The sequence below is a fragment of the Lissotriton vulgaris genome, chromosome 5 (assembly GCF_964263255.1).
Source record: "Lissotriton vulgaris chromosome 5, aLisVul1.2, whole genome shotgun sequence".
In the NCBI taxonomy this organism is placed as follows: Eukaryota; Metazoa; Chordata; class Amphibia; order Caudata; family Salamandridae; genus Lissotriton; species Lissotriton vulgaris.
Window position 1 is genome coordinate 800,215,702 of NC_141693.1, and position 21,762 is coordinate 800,237,463.

The 21,762-nt window shown below is 42.7% G+C and overlaps 1 protein-coding gene across 1 annotated transcript in view; it reads right to left on the reverse strand.

The window, feature by feature from the left end:
• Nucleotides 1–21,762, reverse strand: part of SPOCK2 (SPARC (osteonectin), cwcv and kazal like domains proteoglycan 2) — a 436,862-nt gene that overhangs the window by 129,844 nt on the left and 285,256 nt on the right. Inside the window, exons 2-3 of the mRNA XM_086922271.1 lie at nucleotides 3,803–3,848; nucleotides 1,290–1,404 (exon numbers count right to left, since the gene is read on the reverse strand). Coding sequence (XP_086778397.1) covers nucleotides 1,290–1,404; nucleotides 3,803–3,848 — 161 coding nt within the window. The remainder of the gene's footprint in view (nucleotides 1–1,289; nucleotides 1,405–3,802; nucleotides 3,849–21,762) is intronic.

A 21,762-nucleotide genomic window follows, 5' to 3' on the forward strand; every position in this document is an offset into this window, starting at 1 on the left:
CATGTCAGTGATATTTATCACTAATGACATGCAAAGTGGGCGTGCCAAGATGTTAGCGACTGGAAACAGTCGCTAACATCGCTATCTCCTATTACCAACTTTTGGAGATATTCGCGCTAAGCGCAAATATCTCTAAAAGCTAACACCTGCCCTGAGCAGTTCTTAGCCATGTTATCCAATGGTAGGTGGATAGCATGGCTAAGAGCATTAGCTCGGTAGTGCATGAATATTGCTGACTTTTCAGCGATATACATGCATTTCGGCCGATTTTTATCACTTAGGAGATAAACCTTGATAATAGCAAGGTTCCTAAGCGATAAAAATCGCTGCTGCTCGGCGATTAAAATATTGCCACTAAACCAACATAGCGATAATTATTGCTAGTTGTTGGTAATATACCCCTGTTTTCCTTAAATTAAAAGGCATGAGCACGTTGTGCCCCAGAGCTACCGCCCTCTTAAACCTCTGCGCCAACGGGTGGGAAAGATACAACATACTGCAATACAAAAGAATGACTATGCCTGAGTTGGGGTAATGCCAGAGTGGAGCAAAATATGATGATGATTAATGCCTATTGTCAAAAATACAAGTTTTCCAAAGCACCACATGAGATTTGAGGCATCTCTACTACAAGTGTAAAAATATATGTTGTGTCAAACATATAGAGGTAACAGAAACTACTATGCAAACTATTAGTAAACAAAAATAAACTATTCTTTCCTGTAAGATAATAAGAAACACGGAAACCTGAAATCACAACAGCCAAGTAATCCAGAAAAGAAGAAGGACACTAACTTAATGAAGCACAACCACATCATGTCTAAACTGCTACAGGAAGGGATGGTGAGTGACCTGTGCATTACATAGTGCTGGATACATGGAAGAAAATGGTGCTAGGAGCATCCAACATCAATGTGTGGTGGCACGCCTGAGCATAAACACCCTTTCAGTGCACCATCCCACCTGACACTCTGTTGACCATGGGTGAAACAGGGTGCCCCTGGCCTGTGGGAGGCCAGGACCTGTCTTTGACCAAGGGGCAGGAATCCTCTATCCCTCTAAAGAGTCTTGAAGAGCAAAATGCAGGTAGTAGTGGTGGTTAAGATGGGCATGCAATATTGAGAGGACCCAAAGGGGCGGAAATCTAGTGCAATGCATGGATCTTTTATATACAATGACATTTGCAGTGCAGAAACAATCCAAATATAAACTTAACAGTTTCATGTCACAACTCATGTTTTGCATTCTAGAAAATGTGCAGCCAATTGGTGTTCTTTGATGGTTCTTACCTGTGCTCCAGCTTCTTGCGGCTAATGCACATGGCTCTTTGGTAGCCATGGGCTATGCAAATTTTATGCCGGCTACATTTCACCTTCTGGCAGGGGTCCTTTGTGGTGTCCAATGCTAAATAGAGAACATTGGTAGTTAAATATAATTGCGAGTAATTTCTCCACAATAAGTGACATGGTTGCAAGCACAGATATACCACTTAGAACCCTTTATTTATTTGGTATTTTTAAGAAGAGCTGTACATTGCCTTTCAGTAACTTCAGTGTGGTGAGGTCATGATGGAGATTACCAGGTGGTAAGTGGAAAAGGTGTGTGTCCCAGTTGGGAATGAGCTAATCCTATTCCAACACTCCCCGCTCGTGGAATGTGTGGCGAGTAAGGGAATAGCCTCATTCCATTTTCAATTAGTTCCACTGATCGTGCTGCTTTGGTTGCAAGTCAGAATATCTATAAAAAATATTGTCTATCGTGAATATCTTGGCCTAAATATCGTTGGCAAACATCACTTCATTGGGTGGAGATTTTCTATTAGTAACTCCATCAACACTGACATTTTGACTTGACTCTCCTACTTTTAGGATCTTTACTAAGACCTGAGATCAGTATTTTAACTTAAATCCTAACATGACTTTAATGAGCTAGCCCAAATTTTCATAAGGTTACAGGCACAATTCCTTCTATTTGACTCGTCCACCATTTTATGCTGCGACCCGAGCGTGTTTAGCACAGTAGGTCCACAAGCTTTTCTGTGATGTAACCATTTTAAAATTATTGGGAGTCTTATTTAGATCTGTTTAGTGGCAACTCAACATTTTTTTTTAAGGGAAAGAGATTGAAACCTGAAACCTCTAAATCTGAATTATCCATTTTGACACCTTTTGGGAGGGCGAGAGCAATTTTGGCAAAAATGTACTGCCGGTTGGGCTACCATATCATGTTTGTGGGCAATGCCACTGTCAATCAAAGACAGAATGTTTTTCTTTCATTCAAAACTCGGGGGCATATTATCAAGAAAGGCGATAAAATTATTGCTGCTTCAGCGGCAGGAAACTGCAGCTAAAGCGGCGCTAATGGCCTTGATATTATGCCCTTATGAATTCCCATAGCAGCCCAGGTTAACACCAGAACCTGGGCTGCTATGGGAATTCACAAGGACATATTATCAAGGCCATTATCGCCGCTTTAGCGGCAGTTTCCTGCCGCTAAAGCGGCGATAATTTTATCGCCTTTCTTGATAATATGCCCCTTGATGTTTTCTGTCATCGTGGGAGTCATTGTCTTCTCTTGCTCAGGACAACTATGCCTTCAATAATGCCTTGATCTTAAAAAATTACAAACCCTTGACTAGTTGCAAAAGGTTTCCAAAAGCCAAGTACAGCTGAGGCTATGCGGTCAGAAACCAAGGTGGTCACCCACCTCTAAATGTGAAGGGAGAACTGCCAGGTGGACAGACGGACATCAACTGATTTTTTGTTAATGGCCTCTTCCACCGAATTGTAAATGCCCTACAAATCTTTATCCAAACTTCCTTCTCATTAGACCAGCAGCATTCTCTCAGCCAGTCAAACCACGGTTTTATGACACAACGCTTTCTCTTTCACTAAACAAAACTTCACTTTTAACAGGAAAGCCTAAATAATTGAAAAAGGAATGATTGCCAACAGCTCATGTTTGGTCATATCTAGTGGTAATCTGTTCATAACTAACTGAGGGGCATATTTACATGTCTATTTTCGCCGCTTTAGCGGCCAATTTCGGCCGAAAAGCGGCGAAATAAACATCTCTCTAATTTCAAGGACACGCTAACACGTGTTTCCTTGATGCATTAGCCGCTTTCTCTCCATTTTGCATGTCAGCGATTATTATTATCGCTAATGACATGTAAAATGGACATTCCTCACAATGTCTGCATGATTTAGGTGGCAGACAGACCTTTGCACTATTAACAATGCGGCCCCAGTGATGTAAAAAACTGCGCTAACCGCGGTTATCGCATGAATTGTACGTCTGCTGTTACTTCTACTTAGCTATGCTGATAATGGGATGTGGATCGCCATGTTACGACCACACACCCCTAACAGCAAGCATCTCCATTATCATTGCTGGATTTCAGGTGATGTTTCTGTTTCTCGCAGTCTATTGCTGGAATTACATCGCCAGTTCGCAAAGCGTTGATAATACGATGCTAACACGGCGATGTAATTCAGCGTTAGACAACGATAAACAGAATCGCGCTAAGTGCGCTTAGCGATGTTTACCGCTCTTCCTCGAAGATATGCCCCTTTGGTGGAGAGGTCTAATAATCATTTAGAAGGCATGTTTTTTAGTTGTACCCAAAACCCAGGTTTCACATTGTACCTGTGACAACCAATAGCAGCCTGGCACATAATACTTTAACGTAAAAAGGATAATATGTGAATGTGCATCTCCCACTCATAGAATATGTCACACGGCAAGGAACCTTAGGGAATTTCACTTAGATTAAAATCAGTGACTAATCATTAAGTCTTACCTTCATCTCCAGGTTGGCTATCCTCCCAGTTCTTGATATAGTCATCCTGTGTGGAGAAGGGGGATAGGAAAGAAGATCAGCCAAAAGACAAGCATCAGTATAACTTCTGCTGCACAGCAGACGCCTACCCACACATAGATGAGGTTTATTCATTTGTAAAGTGCAACATATTCCAGAAGGACAAGCTTCAATGAGCATTTGGAACGACATATAAACAAACCTAACATAAGCTGATTAGTTGAAAGAAGAATGTATAATACCATTTCCCAACTAACCGTACATTATCCAGGCCACTCAGCAATTTTAACATGAGATTTCATCTCATAAATATTTTGTCAACCTTGTTTTAAAGGAGAAGAGGGTAGGGCAGTGTTAAACAAGGCAATCGCATTAGAGACCATCTAAATTTACCATTCAATGAAGCACAGTTCAACTTTGACACCACAGCAATACTTACAAAATAGACACGTAAACACGTTGTGCCGCAAAAAGACTTTAATTCTGATGCCACAAGTACCCAAATATACTAATATTACACCGAACAACATGAACCCTGATAAATGAGGCCCATTATTCTTTAAAAAAGGAAAATACTAGAATGCACAACTAAATACAATAGTGAGAATTAGAAACATTTACAAGATTTCAGATGGAATTACAAATTAGAATCCTCCTATAGGCACATTGCAGATTAATCAGAGTGCAAATCACAAACCTTGAAAAATTAGCACGGGAGGCACCTAAGCCTGTTAATGTGGTATGCTGTCATGATTTGTGAAGTACAATGTGAGAATCTGCACACCAGCAGGCTCTAATCATAAAAACCTGATATTGTCAATAGGACAGCCTGATGCTTTTCACTATCACAAGGGTTTTAATTCAACAGGCTTTGTCAAGTCAATCCCCATATATATTTATATGATATATGTTTGATTTCATCATATATATATATATATATATATATATATATATATATATATATATATATATATATATATATATATATATATATATATATATATATATATATATATATTGTATACAAATACACACACACATAACATGTACCTTTATTTAAAATTGGGGACCCCCATTTTTAAAATTACCTTTACCACCCCATACCCCTACCGACCCGTAAGCCTCCTAAACACCCTTACAATCCCAAAACCATACCCACTCTTAAACCGTACATGCACCTTTACAACCTGATACCATTAGCCACCCCATAACCTTAAAAACACCCTTACCACCCAATACCCTTACTTACTCAAAAAAACCTAAAAACATCTTTACCACCCAATACCCTTACCCACCCCTAAAAACTAAAAACACCCTTGCCACTCCATACACTTCCTCCCTATAACACCAAAAACACCCTTACCACCCCTACCCAACCCTAAACCCTAAAAACACGCTTACCACCAAATACCCTTAGACACCCCAAAACCCTAAAAACAACCTTACCACTTAATACCCTCACCCATCCCTAACCCTAAAAACACCTTTGTACCTAATACCCTTGCACACCCCTAAAGCCTAAAAGCCCCCTTACCATCCAATTCTCTTACTCACCCCTAAACCCTAAAAGCAACCTCACCACCCAAACCCCCTACTCACATCCAATCCCTAAAAACACCATTACCACCGAATACCCCTACCAACCCTCACCCCTTAAATTATGTTATTGATAGACAGACAGACAGACAGACAGACAGATAATAGATAGATAGATAGATAGATAGATAGATAGATAGATAGATAGATAGATAGATAGATAGATAGATAGATAGATAGATAGTGGAGAAGTGTGGCTCACTGGTTAGAGGAGGCAGACCTGGACGCAGAGGTCAGCCCAGGAATAGGGTTCAATTCACGGCTCGGCGGGGTCTTGAGTCCTAAAAATGTTCATGGACTCGGCAATTCTCGCTCCGGTGCCTACTCGATTCACGGGTTCACACTCTGCGACTCTGGGCAATAGCTTGCTTAATCTCCACAATGGCCCCTCGCGGTGGGATGCCTGGCTTTCACCTTGCGGATACCCTGCCGGGGTTATCTCACAGGGGAATACCAGGACGGGTTCCCTAAGCAAGCGCTTAGAAACCGCTCGGTGATTTGCGCTATATAAATTCCTGTACATTTACATTTACATTTACACACACACTTACCTTAAATATACCACCCATAAAGGCCTATTGGCATTTTCATATATAAAACTCAAATAAGTAAATAAATAAATAAATAAATAAATAAACATATGCGTTTCACAATAAATAATGTAGGCCTACTGTCTTTGTCATAAGTTTTCATTCTAAACAGGTCAGAGCTATGGATTCTTACATAACTTTTCCCAATGAACAATTCGGGTCTACAGCGTTGATGCTGGCTTATCACAAAAAAAACACATGCCTACCCTATTTAGCATACTCTGTGCGCTACACACGCTCTCTTTCAGTGGAAGCACATAACCTTTCCCATATCACATCATGTAGGAAGGAATATTAATATGTGGGTGGACCCATAGCTCATCTTTCAATACTGCTTCTTAAAGCTCTTTCTCGATCGATAACATAAGGCAAGGAAATAGCTCTGCGTTCAAGCCAGACCTAAAACATAGGGAAGTAGAGAGGCGGGAAATGGAGCGAGAAAGGAAAGATGTAATTACAAGAGGCAGAATACTGTTGTGCAATGAGATCAGCAATCCAGTGTTCCATTAATTCCTTTACGGAAACTTCATGCAAAAATCTCTGCCACCCAAAACAGCAGCTCAGAAACAGGCCCAGTGCTCCTTCTCCTATAGCAGGTGAACACTGTGGCCTTGTAGTTGATCACACCCAGTACAGTCCTAGATCTGAGTCTCAAACTCAAAGGGAGCCTCATATGTAGGCAACAGCCTACACAGCCAAGAGGTAAACCGTCCCTGGAGGGAGACATCTTTCAGTGGCCTACTTATTACATTTTCAGCAGATTTCGACCAAAAGAAAGCTCTTGGTCTAGGGATAATTGAAAATATGACCTTAACAGTTGAGACGATCATCAGGCTCTGCCCTGAATCCCTGAAGTGGAACCAAGTGCTGATTTATTTTTAAGGATATATATTTCTCCAGCTTTCTTACTTTGGCCGAAGAAAATAAATTGAAAACCTTTGGGGTGGACCAATTCTTATGTACGCTCCTCCACCTACCAGTCTTATTCTCCCTCCCAACTCATACTATACAAACTCTCCACCGGGTCAAGTTTCCACAATTGTTTTGTTTCTTTTAGATTTCTGTAGAAATGCCTGTGCGACTAAACATCATTAAGACACCATGTTCTGTATGGCATTTTCCGGAATTACAAGCAATTTATTATATCTGCTGATATCCGCTTGATAAATTCCCAAATTTTGAGTGGAAAAGAGAAAGGTATTTTTCTTCATTCACAAACCCACTCCATATAATTTAGCATCATCTAACAATGTAATTTGTTAAAAAATAACACGTTAGTACCAAATAGTCAAAGAGATGTAAACAAGTATATTACATAGAATAAAGTGCTGGTGGTGGCCCTAAATGATATGCTATGGATCATTATGACTGTTATCTCCTCACTTGCTCAAATCTGGGTTTACTGTTGTGCTTTCAGTTTAGATTGTGATCATGCTAGATGTGTTAAAAGCCTACTGTAGTCCGCGCAGAGCATGTTAAGCCTGATCCAGTAGATTGTGTCTGGACGTGCCGCTATAGTATATCTTCCATGAGTAAGGATTCCGTTGAGGAATGGTTCAATGAAGTAATGAGAGGATTTCTTACTTGCAACCTTCATTCGCCATTCCTCAACCACCTGAAAGTTTCGAAATCTTAAATACGCTTAAGTACTACACATAATAGATCGCAATGTCATCCAGTACCACTTCAGCTTAAATTTAAGAGATATACAAATTGCATTTTCATGTGACGATGAATAGAGCTGATGGTAATAATGGGTAGCAGATGATACGACTAGCTGAACTTTTGCTGCCACTGGCACGGCTCGTGCTAACCCTGGACTCAGGGACCACAAAGAAAGTGGCAGTAGAAGGACCTAAGCAGTGTTCAAGAAGATATGTTTACTTCCTGTAGCTTTCACAACCTGATCCTTTTAATACCCACAGCAGCAAATATCATAAACTCGGGGACTAAAGGTGGGGGAAGGGTTTAGGAAAGTGATATCTTTGGGGCATGGTGTCATTTCCTCTATCCCTGGCATTGTTCCAAATCAATATCCACGACATGGCACTGAAAGTAATGGGTATCTCAACGCAACAGCACTGATTTAATCGACACTGGAAAAAGGGAATTTTGATTCAGATCGACCAGATATGGGACATGTAACCAGCATTTTATTCAAGGATTTCCAAAGAAGGCATCCTGGCCCTCTAAACCATTTCATCAATAGTCCTCAATATTTACAATTACAACAGTATAAAAAAATCATGAGTGTTGATGTCAAAATTGGCATGGCCAGAGAATTGCCACAATTTCAGAATGTCATCATGGGATACATTTACAGGCAAAAACCTTAATGGTAATTATTTTGCAGATCATACCTGGACACTGAAAAACCACTTGTTGCGCCACATAGTCTTGAAGGCGCACTATGGTCAAATAATACTCAGGACACCATTGTACTAGTATTGATGTCTGACGCGCTACTGCCTCATAGCTGCGCCAATACATATTTAGTCCCCGCCGCATGCAGCTTGCGGGTAGTACTATCTGGGGCACATCAGTGGGGTATCAGAACAAACACCCCTGCCACCTGTATGGTATAGGTGACATTACATCCCTCCTCAAATTTAACAAAACAAACCTTTGCCAAAACTCAACATTTGGACTGCATACGAGTGGTATACGAACCGCACTCAATGCCAGCTGAGCACTTAGACTAAACAGTCTTTAAGCCTAGTAGATAATGCTGGATTGTGTCGCAGCAGGTACTTTGTGGGGTCATTCCTGTCACCAGAGTCTCGGGGAGGCCTTGAGAGCATCTGTTCATCAGCAACATCTCCTCTAGCTAGATGGCAAAAGAATGAGATGTTCCGAGTGATCAGCGATCATGGTGCTCTTTCACTGTGGGACGACCCAGGGATGGTGTTCAAATGGCAATCTAAATTTGATTCCCAGGTGTTGATCTTTGATGAACACTTTGCTCCAGGGCGAATGCTGAGTTGATCAGTCCTTCTAGCCCCACTTGATCGTTCACTGGTGTCTCTTCTCTTTTGTAGAGTCTCGGCGTCATCAATTTATTTATTTTATTTATTTATAAAGTTTTATATGGGGACTGGACTCCAGGTCAGGTGATGTGGGAGAGCATCAGTTATGACACACCCCACGCTGGCATGCCTATGGGCCTGCCCTGTGGTGGAGTGGAGTGTCTGCTGGTACTCCATCAAGAACGCATATATGGCTTGTTCCAGTGGTTGCTGACTGGCATGGGCAATTGAAATCACCTTGATGAATTGCTCAACTTCCCCTTTGGCTAGGGGGTCGGCCACAGCGGAGTCACTTTTCGGTGGCGGATGCCCCAGAATTTTAGATAATCAGCAAATTCTTGACTTTGAAATAGTGGTCCATTGACTGTCTTGAGTTCTTTTATTAGCCTGTGGGTGGATATCATTTTTTCTATCATGAGAATTATCTCGGCTACAGCTTGAGACCCTGCTACCTCTATTTGGTGGTATTTCCTATAATCATCAATCAGAACAACGGTGTATCACCCATCTGAGAAGGCACCAAAAGTCTAAGGCTGGCACATTCCCACGGCTGCTGGGTGCCTGGTTTTATGATTATGGGTGGAAAGGCTTCTGGAAAGTCTGACATTTGGCACCACTAGCAAGATCTTACACACATTTCTCAGATCTCATCCATCATAGTGAACCAGACTTTAGTCCTGAAGCAGATCTTGACTTTAACCATCCCTTGATGGCTGCAGTGGGTGAGCTGCACAGCTTGTCCTGTCAGACTGGCGGGTATTTTACAGCTAGGGTCCTCATAGCAAACATCCCCTTCTGTTGGTCTTGAGGTTATGGCACAAACTGAAGAGTGAGTCTAAAGTTGAGTTTGCTTCTGGGGTTCCTTGGAAGTGATGCTCCTTGAGTGAGTGACATTTTCTAGAGCAAATCAGTGAATGGCCAGCTGTAAGCTCTCATCGGCTTCAGTGGCAGCTTGGATGGTTTCAAGGGATAGCGGTAATGATTTTGATCACTCTATGACATATTTGACGTACTCTTCTGTCTCTTCCACGTCTTCCTCTTCCTCTGAGTGGCACTCCATGGGTGTCAGGGGAGGTAGGCCACTGGGTCAGTATTCTACCTTGCAATCATACTTTTGTAATTAGAGTATCCTCTTTTCGATGTGAGGTTTGGATGCTAAGCCATGGAACAGGGGTATGAGCGGTTTGTTATCAGTGGTTATCACAAAGGGATGGCTGTAAATGTATAGATGAAAATGGTGACAGGCCCAGTGGATGGCAATGGTCTCCCTTTCAATTTGCAAATATCACTGCTCAGTGTCTGTGAGTGATCAGCTAGCACAGGCAAATGGAGCCCAATTACTGTGAATCAATTGTTCTGTGTGGATAACTCCTAGCCCTTTCGAGCTGGTGTCAACGGCTATGGTGGTTGGTTTTGCTTGGTCAAAGTACAACAGTGTGGTGTCTGCTGAGGGGTCCTTCTTGGTCTGTTGGAACGCTTCCTCTTGTGCTCTGCCACATGTCCATGGGGTTGCAGTCTTTGTAGGGTCCCTGAGTGGCTGCATGAGTTTTGTGAGGTCAAGTATGAATCGCCCATGATAGTTCACCAGACTGAGGAAACTCCTCACTTGTGATATGATATATTAGTTGGTGCATGGGCCTCTTGAATGTCTCAAACTTTCTCTGGATCTGGTGTGACTCCCTATGTTGAGAAGGTGTAGCCATAAAAGCTGATTTATTGCTTTAGAAATTCACTCTTTTCTTTGTGATCTTGGCGAAGAACAGAATGTCATTGCTGACATTACTGACATTAATGACACCAGGTAGCCCTGCCAGCAGCTCCGTAATGGTATTTTAGAATACCAAGGTGACATTTGATATCATGAAATTCAGTCGTTGTCGGTAGCGCCGGTGAAGAACGTGGTTATATACCTTGAGTCCTGGTGTAGGGGCAACTGGTGGTAGCCAGAGCGCAAATCCACTTTTGAAAACCACTGTGCTTTGTTGTGCTCTCCTATGATGATGCTGACTGTGGGGGTTAAGTGGCGTTCTCTCTTGATGGCAACATTGGACAGTTTCATGTCCACATGTTTTTTTCTGCTTTTTCGCACTGTGGGGTGGGGCTTGTCACTTTTTCGATGATTCTGGTGGGTTACACTTTATCTAGCTCCTTCTCCACTTTTGGTCTGAGGTGGAATGCAATGCGTCAGTGTCAGAGCACCACTGGCTGCCTAGATTTGTTAATGTTCAGCTACACAACTTTATTTTTCAGACAGCCAATCCCTTTGAATATGGTCTAAAATTCAGCCGGTATGCTAAACAATTGTTCCACCTGTACCCCAAATGCGAATGATATAAGGTTCAGAGTTTCTGCTGTGTGTTTCCTTACAAGCATGCCCTGCAGTGCATTGGCTATGTAGATGGTGGTATTAAAGCTCACTCCTCTGTGTGAGAACGACAATTTAAAAACTCTCCAGCATGGGCAGTTACTGCGTCTGGCCATATGCGAAGATTCTGACCATAGCTTTAGTGAGTGCTGGGTGGTCTGGCAGGGCATGATATGCAGACATTTAATTGATAGAGGCCCCTGTGTCGATGGACACGGTGATTGGGTGTCGATCAACTTGGATTTGACACTGTGAGAGTGGTGGGGGTGCGACGTTGATGGATCCAATGGCGAAGACATTATACACAGTATATTCAACCACATCATCATCATTGTCCATATCCTCGGCCCTCTCATGGTTTCTGGGACAGTGTGGACAGACTCATTTGCAGGAATGCTTTGGACAACCTGCAGACTTTGGTGTAGTGGTTGTATTTCTCTACAAGGCGTGCATGTCCGGCCTTTCGTTGGCAAATCAGTTGGTCTGTGGGCTTGTCTGCCAGAGTATCCACACTTTCTCAGCCCTTCTGGTGGTCTCTTTGGGGGTACGGTGTGATGACGTCGTTACAGTGTATTGACAGGTTCGGTTTTAATAGCTCAGTGGAGGGCGGTCTCCATGTGTGACGCACAAGCTTTTGAGAGTTTTCTTCCGACCTTAGAGTAAGTATGTCTCTTAAGGACTTGCCTGATTCTTGGAGAATTGTTTCTCTAAAATTCGATGAATATCAGCCTTTGATTGTCTGGTTTCTAATCTCCTCTTGTTCATCCTGGTACCCACAGGTGCTCGCGAGTTCCTTGAACCGGGCGTGGAAGGCATCGAATAACTCTTTGGGCTCTTTGCGGCTTGGCAGAAGATGAACCTCTCACAGTCTCTTTTTGCCATTGGCTTGAGGTGTACGTTCAGAGTTGCAACAAGGGTGGCATATGTCTTTGGCGTCACCTCTGTGAGGGTTTTGAATATTTTGTGGATGACTTGTTCTCCCAAATGTAGTAGTAGGGCACGGCAGTGTTCAGCTGCAATGTCTGCACCTTCAAAGTCTATTTGGTGCATAATACCCAGCCCTTCCACTTTGACGCCTGTGACGAGGGTATGCCTTCGACGATGAATGGCTCAACGGCAGGGATGGCGGCTATGTCTCTGCAGTTATGGGGAGATGCTCCCTGGGATTCGCAGTCCCAATGAGTGCACACCTCGCTACACCAGCCCTGCTCCCTCTCTGTGCACGAAAACAGCTGACAGGTCAAGGGCCGGACATTAGCTGTGTGACTTTGCAGGCTTCACTGGCGGGTTGGGCGTGTCCCTCCTTGTGGTGCCATGGTGGTGGTGGCACATGTGCGGGTGGGCACGGGCTGTTGATTGTACAAGCTTGACACCACTTTAACTGCTCGAACGGGCAGTCTAGCTTGCACCCACCTCATGCTTTTTGTGGAGGTTTTCTTCTGGCAGGCTGGGCACCAACACTTGGGTTCCAGGCCGCTTGCTGCAGTACTAGCTGTACCAGAGAGGCCTGGTGACCTGGGCTTGAGGCATGAGATTGTTTGGCCTGTGAAAGCTCACATTAGGTCTGGCACTTTGTATGGCCACATGGTAGTGCAGATGCCCATGAATTCAGACACTACCTCACCTTTCCTACGAAGGAGTGTTACGCAGCTATAACCCCCAGGGGGCTATTATCAGTGTAAGGCTGCGGGAGCGAGAGCACGGGTGAAGGCATAGCTCTGGCCTTGCCACCAGTGTAAAACTGCTCATTGCACCCCACAGCTATGTGTGCGCAATGCACTAAAAAGATACTAAGGACACTAGTGTATTAGTATTGGTGCCTGGCACGGTACTGCCTCGTAACCGTGTCAACGCATATTTATTTATTCCCCGCCACAAGCAGCGCGTTGGTGGGACTATCTGGAACTCGTCGCCGGGGTATAAGACCTGCACTCCTGCTGCCTGGATGGTATCGGCGACATTACAGTCACTAGCCGTTTAGGTCTTTGGAACAAATATCTTACTGACCTGATGAACATTCCTGCCAAATGCCCTGTTGACGTTGCTTCTTTGCTCTTAGTAAAAGTTCCACATAGTCCTTCTTCCACGAATACCTAAACAAACTAGTACTATTGGCTGAGAAAAATGTACCTATTTTTCAGAACCCTGAATAACCCCCCAAAAAAGCTCGATGCCAAGGTAGGGCGACCGAGACTGAAAACGCAGTCACTGTAGGCTAACAGCTAATCAATAACACAATGTCTTATTAAAACTGTCCTCTTCCATAACATATTCATCTGCATATTCTTAATTAGAATGCACGAGTCGTCCGCATTTCTCCCATCTTAGTTTTTAATTTAGAAGGATTGTGAGTAAATCTACTTTTTCTCTACGTTGCTCTTTGAGCAGAATTTACAACTTCGTATAATTGCATTTGTGGCAGAGAGGGAATATGGATTACTCCTTGAATACCGAAGAATGAATTACCATGGTGATGTGCTTCGACAAAAATGAAATGATAGGCTTCGACTTGCTTCCAAAGGAACAAATGTTATTCTCCAGGCCGACTGCAATGTCAGACCTTCACAATATTAGGCTTCAATTAGGTTGGACTTGGTAAATTATAGCATATATAGTGCTGCAATCAATAGACTACATTGTGATGATTCATTTTGTGAGGAAATGGGCCCGAATAGTTAGCTTCTGGGCTGCTCAATTTCAGGAAGATGCCATTATCCTGTCATAGATAACTGTTATTCAGCATTGCATCCGGGATGTTAAGAAATTTTTCTCTGCTCGTGGACGGTATATACATTTGCCTTTTGCAGCGCCCCCCTTACAGTGAAAAGGAGCCTTTTCAGGGGTCTAGTTTAATAATTGGCAACCACAATCAGGAGGAGGTGTCATAAGGCTGCTGCCTTACATTTCCTTTTTAGATGCATCAGCACTGCATAGGATTTAATCGATAAATGCAGCAAAAAAGCCCTCTATATGGAAATGTTACCTCTTTCTGAACCAATGGAACAGTGGAAATCTGATATTTAGGGCCTGGTTTAAAGTTTGGAGAATTTGATTTTCTATCACAAACGTGACAGATATCCAGTCCGCCCCATTATTAGTGGATTAAATCCTGTGCGTCTTTCAAAATGGCGAGTGGGATATCCGTCTTGTTTGTGACAGAGTATCCCATCTGCCAAACTCAAATTCAGGCCCTTAGTCACATTGCGCCTCCCCTGCCTGCGTTTTCGGCTGCAAAGCGGCGATAATTTCAACACCTTATTAGCAAGCTGTCGCTAACATCAGTTAGGGACAGCTTTTAGGTGATAGCGAGCGGTTTGGGGCCCGCTTTGCATGTTAGCGATATTTATCACTAATGATATGCAAAGTGGGCGTACCCAACCTGTTAGCGACTGAAAGCAGTCGCTAACAGCGCTATCGCCTATTATCAACGCAGGCGTAGCGATTAAAATATTTGCACTAAGAGCGAATATTGCTAAATCCTAACGCCTGCTCAGACCACTTCTTAGCCTGTATATCTAATGGGAGGTGGATATTCAGGTTAAGTCCCTATTAGCGAAAATGCCTGAATATCGCTGAATTTCCAGCGATATTCACACATTGCGCCGCTATCGCCGCATATTTTATCGCTTTGGAGATAAACGTTGCTAATAGCACGTTATCTCTGTGATAAAATCTGGCGATGCGCGGCGATTAAAAAAATGTTGCTAAGCCTGTTTAGCGATAAATATCGCTAGTTGTTGATAATATGCCCCTGAGTCCTTACCCCAGAAATTCACTTAACACCTATTGAAAATGTTTTGTCTGTTTTACAAACTCCACCATTCCTCTCCCAGGAATATTACTCCCAGAGTGGACAGGAATCTGCACACAAAACTGTGCGGCAACCCTAGCAAGTTTGGAAATGGAGGACTGTGATGAGGAAGCCCAAACGGAATAACAATGATTACCAGTGAGCAAAGTAGACATCAAAACCTCGTCTGCCTTCGTTGTCAAATTCCTAACATTTAAGAATATACCCAGCAATCAAATAATACACCAGAAACTAATGGAATAAAATGACGTGTGGATGGTTTGAATACACAGAAAAGTCAACGATGCACATCTTTTGGGACACCACCCCCAAATACAGTGGACTCGGGATCAGCAAGTGGCAGTTTGGGGGGGGAATCATTGATGGTTTTGAATATGAGGACTTATGGCTTGTACAAACCCCTGTTTTACCTGAAACCAGGTAAAGTGACCATGGCACTGTGAGGTAAAAGAATATTGGGGAGACCTACTATTAGAGTTACAAACCTGCTAATGAGGTGTGAGGAGATAAGTGTTTTGGTTATGAAGAAGGAAATATTAGAGCATATTTTTCGTACACTCATTAATTGAAATCAATGTGCTCTGGCTACCTTGGTTATTAATGTGCTCATATGTGTTAAAGGGTTAAAATGTACTATTAGGTTTTTGTTTGAGGATGTCATAGGGATGATGTGTTCGGTGGAACAGCTAGGGTAGGAAAGGCTTTTGTTGAAGCAGGCAATAATGTTACTTCTTTTTTAATTGATTCAACATCAACTGGGGACCCTCCAACTCATGGCACATTGTGATGTGGGCAAGAACTTATAATGACCACTAGATCAGCAAACCCCAAAAACTTTCCTTTTTACTTCTTAAATTATTGAAATTTGGCTGCTACCATTAGCCAAATTAAATCTCATTCTATTAAATGCTTCTGTTCGTTTATGTAATGTAGGAAGCATAGACCTGCGTTGCTTTATTTATTTATTTAAATAATGACTTGAATGCGTAGGTAAGTAAATAGGCACACACATTCAGCACAATGAATGTAGCAAAGCACAGCAAGGCACGGTCTTGAGTTATGCTCTGATTTCTTAAACATTTTAGGGATGAAAAGGGCATTGCCCTAATTTACTTCTAACCATAAAAACAAATTGTCATCCCTCTAGCATCATGCTCATGCCGTTAGTGTAATCTTATTCTCTCCCCTCACACACCAGTTACAAATTCCTCAATCTCAGCTGACGGCCTTGCATCAAGCTTCTCTTCAAAAGTCTCAAACCTCGCAGTCAGTATGGCTCTGATACTTATCTCCAAAATACTATCTTCATCCTACACTTCTTCCACTCCTGCTGCCTACCTTCTCTCGCACATCATTTACTTAGTTTATTCCCAGTCTCTTAGATGACAATCCTACATGAGCATCACCTGACCCCAAGCATCCAAACCAGCTTTACATCTCTCTTTAATCACTCTTTCAATGCAAGTACATATGCAACCCGCATCAAATAAGAAGGACCCTTACTAGAAAGCCACTGCTAATCTTTTATCAAAAGCAAATATTGGCCTATTTCTCTATTTCAATTATCCTTCAAGATTCTCTAGTGGTTATGTTTTTTAAAATGTCATTCCTCATTTATCATAATCTGTTAGTCTCTGACTTTATAACCTCCAGTTCATCACAATCCCTTATCATCTGTTTTCATACTCCAAGACCTCTGTGTGACATGATACTGTCAGTCACAGCACTTTCCAAGCCTCCTTCACCAACATTGCAGTCACAGGATCATCTTTTAAATGGTTCTCATCACATCTCTCGCTGATCGATCCTGGTGCTCTTCACCTCCACACTCTTGTCAGTTTATGTCCCACAAGGCATGGTCCTCCTCATGATCCCATTGCAGCCCTAGCAATATCATCACTGTGTTAGTTTTTCCTATTGTTTCTACACAGCAATACGCGATACCTTCCTCTCCTTTTCCACTTTAATTCATTGTTCATTCACAGATACTAAACGGCCACATCGCATTCTGCGATGGGTTGGAGGGTCACCCATTGATGTTGAATTAATAAAAATTGGAAGTAATACAATTACCTGCTTCCACAAAAATCTTTCCTACCATACCTGTTCCACCGAAAGCATCATCACTATTGCATCCTCAGCCAATATAAATTCTCTTCTATAGCAGCCAACTCATAAGAGAAAACTGTGTAAGTAAGTTGAGACTCCTGGGTCACAAAAGTTTATTTCGAAACAATAGATAATCTTAGCTGCAAGATAGTCTGGACATAATCCTGTCAGGGATTCAAATGTGAGGCAGGCAATCTTAAATGTGAATATTTCCTTCCCAGCCAAGTAGTGTGGTGACTTAAGCAACTACCTCTTTTTCAGACCTTCTCTAAGTCTGACATGAAGCATTCTGAGACCTCAATAGAACCACTAAGAATTCAGCCAGGAATGTGTAAAGCGACATCCACTGCAATGCTTTCCTAGGGAGAATATCTTGAACTCTCTCTAACTCTTGTCAAAGATGACATATATACTCTTCACTACAGTCAATATGTAAGAGGCAAACAAGAGATCCAGGTATCTCCTCATTTCTTCGATGTGTTTTTACTTTGGTTTTCAACTCAATGAGTTTACTGAAGAAAATGAAGAGGGTGTTGAGGCAAACGATCCTTTACCATTCTTTTCTTGGTTTTAATAATAATCACCTTTGTTTTTGAGACATGTAGACATTAGGGATAGGCAATTAGGAATAAGTTAAAACGTGCCTGAGAGCTGTCAATAGTAATATCTAACTGAATACCCTGTGTGTTTCTGTGCCACTGAACCGATGCATTACAAATAATTCAAAAAGTGGGGCCAAATAGATGTAAATGTAAATGTGGGTGTACTTGTAAAGCTCACTGCGACTCCATGGAGTATCCTGGCGCTGAAGACCACTGGGGAACCCGTCCTGGTTTTCCCTGTGAGATGGTCCCTTTCTGGGTATCTCCAAGGTGAAACCAGGAATCCCCGGCGTCTGTGGGGGGCCGTTGTAGAGATGAGGCAAGCTTAATGCCCAGAGTTGCCGAGTGTGTTCCCTGGTTAGAGTAGGCAACAAGGTGAGAATCATCGAGTCCGTTTTGACCCTGGTCCACGACCCTGCCGCGTCGGGACTTGAATCCTGGTCCCGGTCCGCTCTCTGCTTACGGGTCTGCCGCCTCTAACCAGTGAGCCACACCACTCCTCAGTAAAAATCCTCAGCTAGAAGGAGAAGCTTGGGGACCTAAAAAAAAAAGACGGACCTTTAGAACAGAGATTTCTCCGTTTTCTGAACATGATATGGCAGGAAGAATTGAGCGAAGTGCAATCAAATCACACCCTATATCTTTTTTTCTGTGATTAGGCACTGAGACCTTACTAAAAACTGCAAATCCAACCTGTCTAAATATCCCCTTTTGACAGGCCTAAACCTTCCTTTTAAATTAGTCACCCCTCAGTAGGCCTGACTACCCATAACAAAGGGTGCCTGATAAGTAAACGTAGGGCATGAAAAAGTTTAAGGTTAAACAGTGAAAAGGTCATAAAAGCTATTCTTGCTGAAGCAGGGTTGGCTGTTCCATAGAAAGGCATTGGGATACAATAGTACATTTAATAATGCCATCTCTTACTAAGAAACAGCTACAAATTTCATTCTTGGACTTTTTTTTAGATATTAATACACGCACCATTCACTGATGAAGTCAGATTTGTAATACATATTTTGGAAAAGGTACTTTTAGAAAGTTACCATATCCCTCCCATAAGCCTCTAGAGGCACAGGTGTATGTTCTCCAACTGTAGCCCTCAAAAGCTGAATAGCCCCCTTCACAAAGTCTGAAAACTTTTTCCAGGTCAGGACAAAGATTTATTTGTGAGGAGGAGTTTATATTCTTCTGGCAGGATGATTGTCTGGGCTTTGCCCAGGAACTTGTTTAACTTCATAGAGGCCTAACCTGTCAGAGACAAATGTTAGCTGACACCTGAACAGGACCTTCATTTGTTCCCTCAGTCAGGCCCCAATCCCAGTGGGAGAGGGGCTTCCCCAATAACTGGTTTGGAGTGATGACAAAGGATAGGCTGCTCATTTCCCAGGCCGCACCTCTGGGGTGGGCATAGAGGCTCTGCTGCTGGGGATAAGGATTTCAGCATCTTTTGATAGTGTGGCTAACTGTAGTATTGTGTGCATTACTGCACATAGAAACTGCTACAAAAGCTGGGAACATGTTCCTATTGATTGAGGAGAGGCCAGGAGTCACCCCCACCCACAGGCTAGTGTCAGACACCAATATGTCATCAATGAGAACCCTCTTTGGAACACTCTTGGTCGGTGGAAGTCCAGAAGAAGGAATGCAACAGCTGTTTCAGACCTGTGAGGAGTCCTGAAAGGCTGAACCTGCTCCCACTTGTACCCAGGACTAAGAAATAGACTCCAAAGGGTCTGCTGGCTGAACTGCTGTTAGGCCATAGGGCTAAAAAAAACTTCAAGAAGACAATTTTTATGTACAGACCAGCTACCCAGTTCCATCTGGATTTGCCCTTGACCCTGCTGGTGGCTTTTACTGGAGTGAGTCTTGCCCCCCCACCACCATCCTTGAAGTCCTTGGACCTTTGGCTGTGTCAAGGTATACTCCTCCTAATATCCTAAGAAATCTGAGACCTAGAAATGCTAACGGAGTTCCCTCCCCATCAACATTATTGTCTGCCCACCTATGTTTGATTCGGACAGACCATAGTATGACACTGGTGGAGACTAATCCACCTCCGCCATGGTCAAATTTCTCTGATGGCCCGAAGGAGTAAGGGTCATCAGAGGTATGGCCATGTCTGCCCACCTAATTTAGAAGGGTGGACATATAGCCATTTTTCAAAGGCTATCAATGCCAGGAAAAACAGGCAGTAAGGGGCACTGCAAAGTGCTCAACACCCTCCCCCCCCCCATGCCATGGGAGGAAACTTCCATGGTGCAGGGGGCATTCTGCCAAATGTTCCGTTCTCTTCGCCAGGCCGATGGAGTCCTTTTGAAGGACAAGCTGACCGCCAAAACTTGAATATGGCTCTCGGTCAGAATGTTTAACTTCCAAACCGGGTAAAACCTGGCTTTTGTAGCTGGCCCATGCTCTATCCCGTTCAGCCTTAAATTGTGCCTAGGTCTCGGTCAAGCGCAACCAGATTACCATAGTTGTTGCTGAACACTTCGCTGCACTTTTCAAAAAAGTTGCCTTTGAAAACTCATATCGCAAGTTCCCCTTATTGGATTCCTGTTTGTTTTTGTGCAGTTTTTTCATTACATTATTCTGTATCTTTATAAATTGGAGTGGGATTTTTATTTTGTTGTGTTTTCAACTTATTAACTGTCTTGGTACCTTGTAAATGCTTTCTACATTTTCTTAAATTAAGCCTGTAAATCGGGTTGGGCTCAGGTTTAAATTACTGAAACCTATGTTGTATTTGATAAGAATAGTGGCATTATTTATTATGGCTGACTACCATCCACCCGAACTAATAATCCACTTTCCCACTGCTGGTAATTGTAAAATTATGATAGGCCGAAAATTTGACAAATTAAATGCATCTAGCACAGATTTCTTAGGAGAGTACGTTTTTTAATTACGTCCTCATAAAGGGAAAAAATTGTTGCTCATGCATTATTCAGAGCCATCTTTGGGACAATGCCCATGAACCGTATTCATTAGTTTAATCTAATTTTATCTCGCAAAAGTAGTTTCTAAGTGAGACTTGATTTGAGGACTTACCTAAAATGTGTCATTCGCCGGGCTCCAGATTTTTTAACACATATTTGTATAAAACTGTGAATATTGTAGCACAATTCCAGAGTATGGAGTAACTGATTTAGAACAGCTGGGCATAGCAAGTTCAGGCACAGCTGCAGAGAGTTCTGTTTTGATGACCTCCAGGAGAAATATTCAAGAGGTCAGCTTTGCTCCAAAATGGGCTTGTGGTATAAGCAGTGTTGTTTATTTAATCTTATTTATCAGCCACTAGGTATTTCTCCTTAACTTTGGCTTTAATGGCCTGGAGGCCATTTTTAAGGTCAGAACCTCTTCTGTGAATCACCAGGCACAATGAGTCAGCCTCTGAGCGATTAGGGTGTATGGGGTGCCTCATAACTAGCTTTCCAGAGTCAACCGGAAACCCTATTAACAAAGAGTATCAGTCCTCACTGTATCATGGAGGACTAGAGATTCTGGGCTGATCACTTTCCTATCCTATGATGGGGTTAAACAAGGCTGAGCTGGGATCTTCATTGGAAGAGAGGAAAGAGGTATGTTATTTATTAGAACAGGGGCAATATTTTGATACCCTTCTGCGCCGTTGCCCAGGTGCCGAAAGACGCCACCGCCTAGTTTTCCATGAAATTGTGCTCTTTACAGTGCATACATAAAATCACTAAGGGCACTATTCACAAATGCCTCCGCACTTGTGGCAGAGGCCACACAGTCCTGACCTGGACCGATCACTTTTTAATAAATTTTAAATTTCCTATACCACTAGGGTCAAGGACAACCACTCACTAGCTTTCCAGAGTC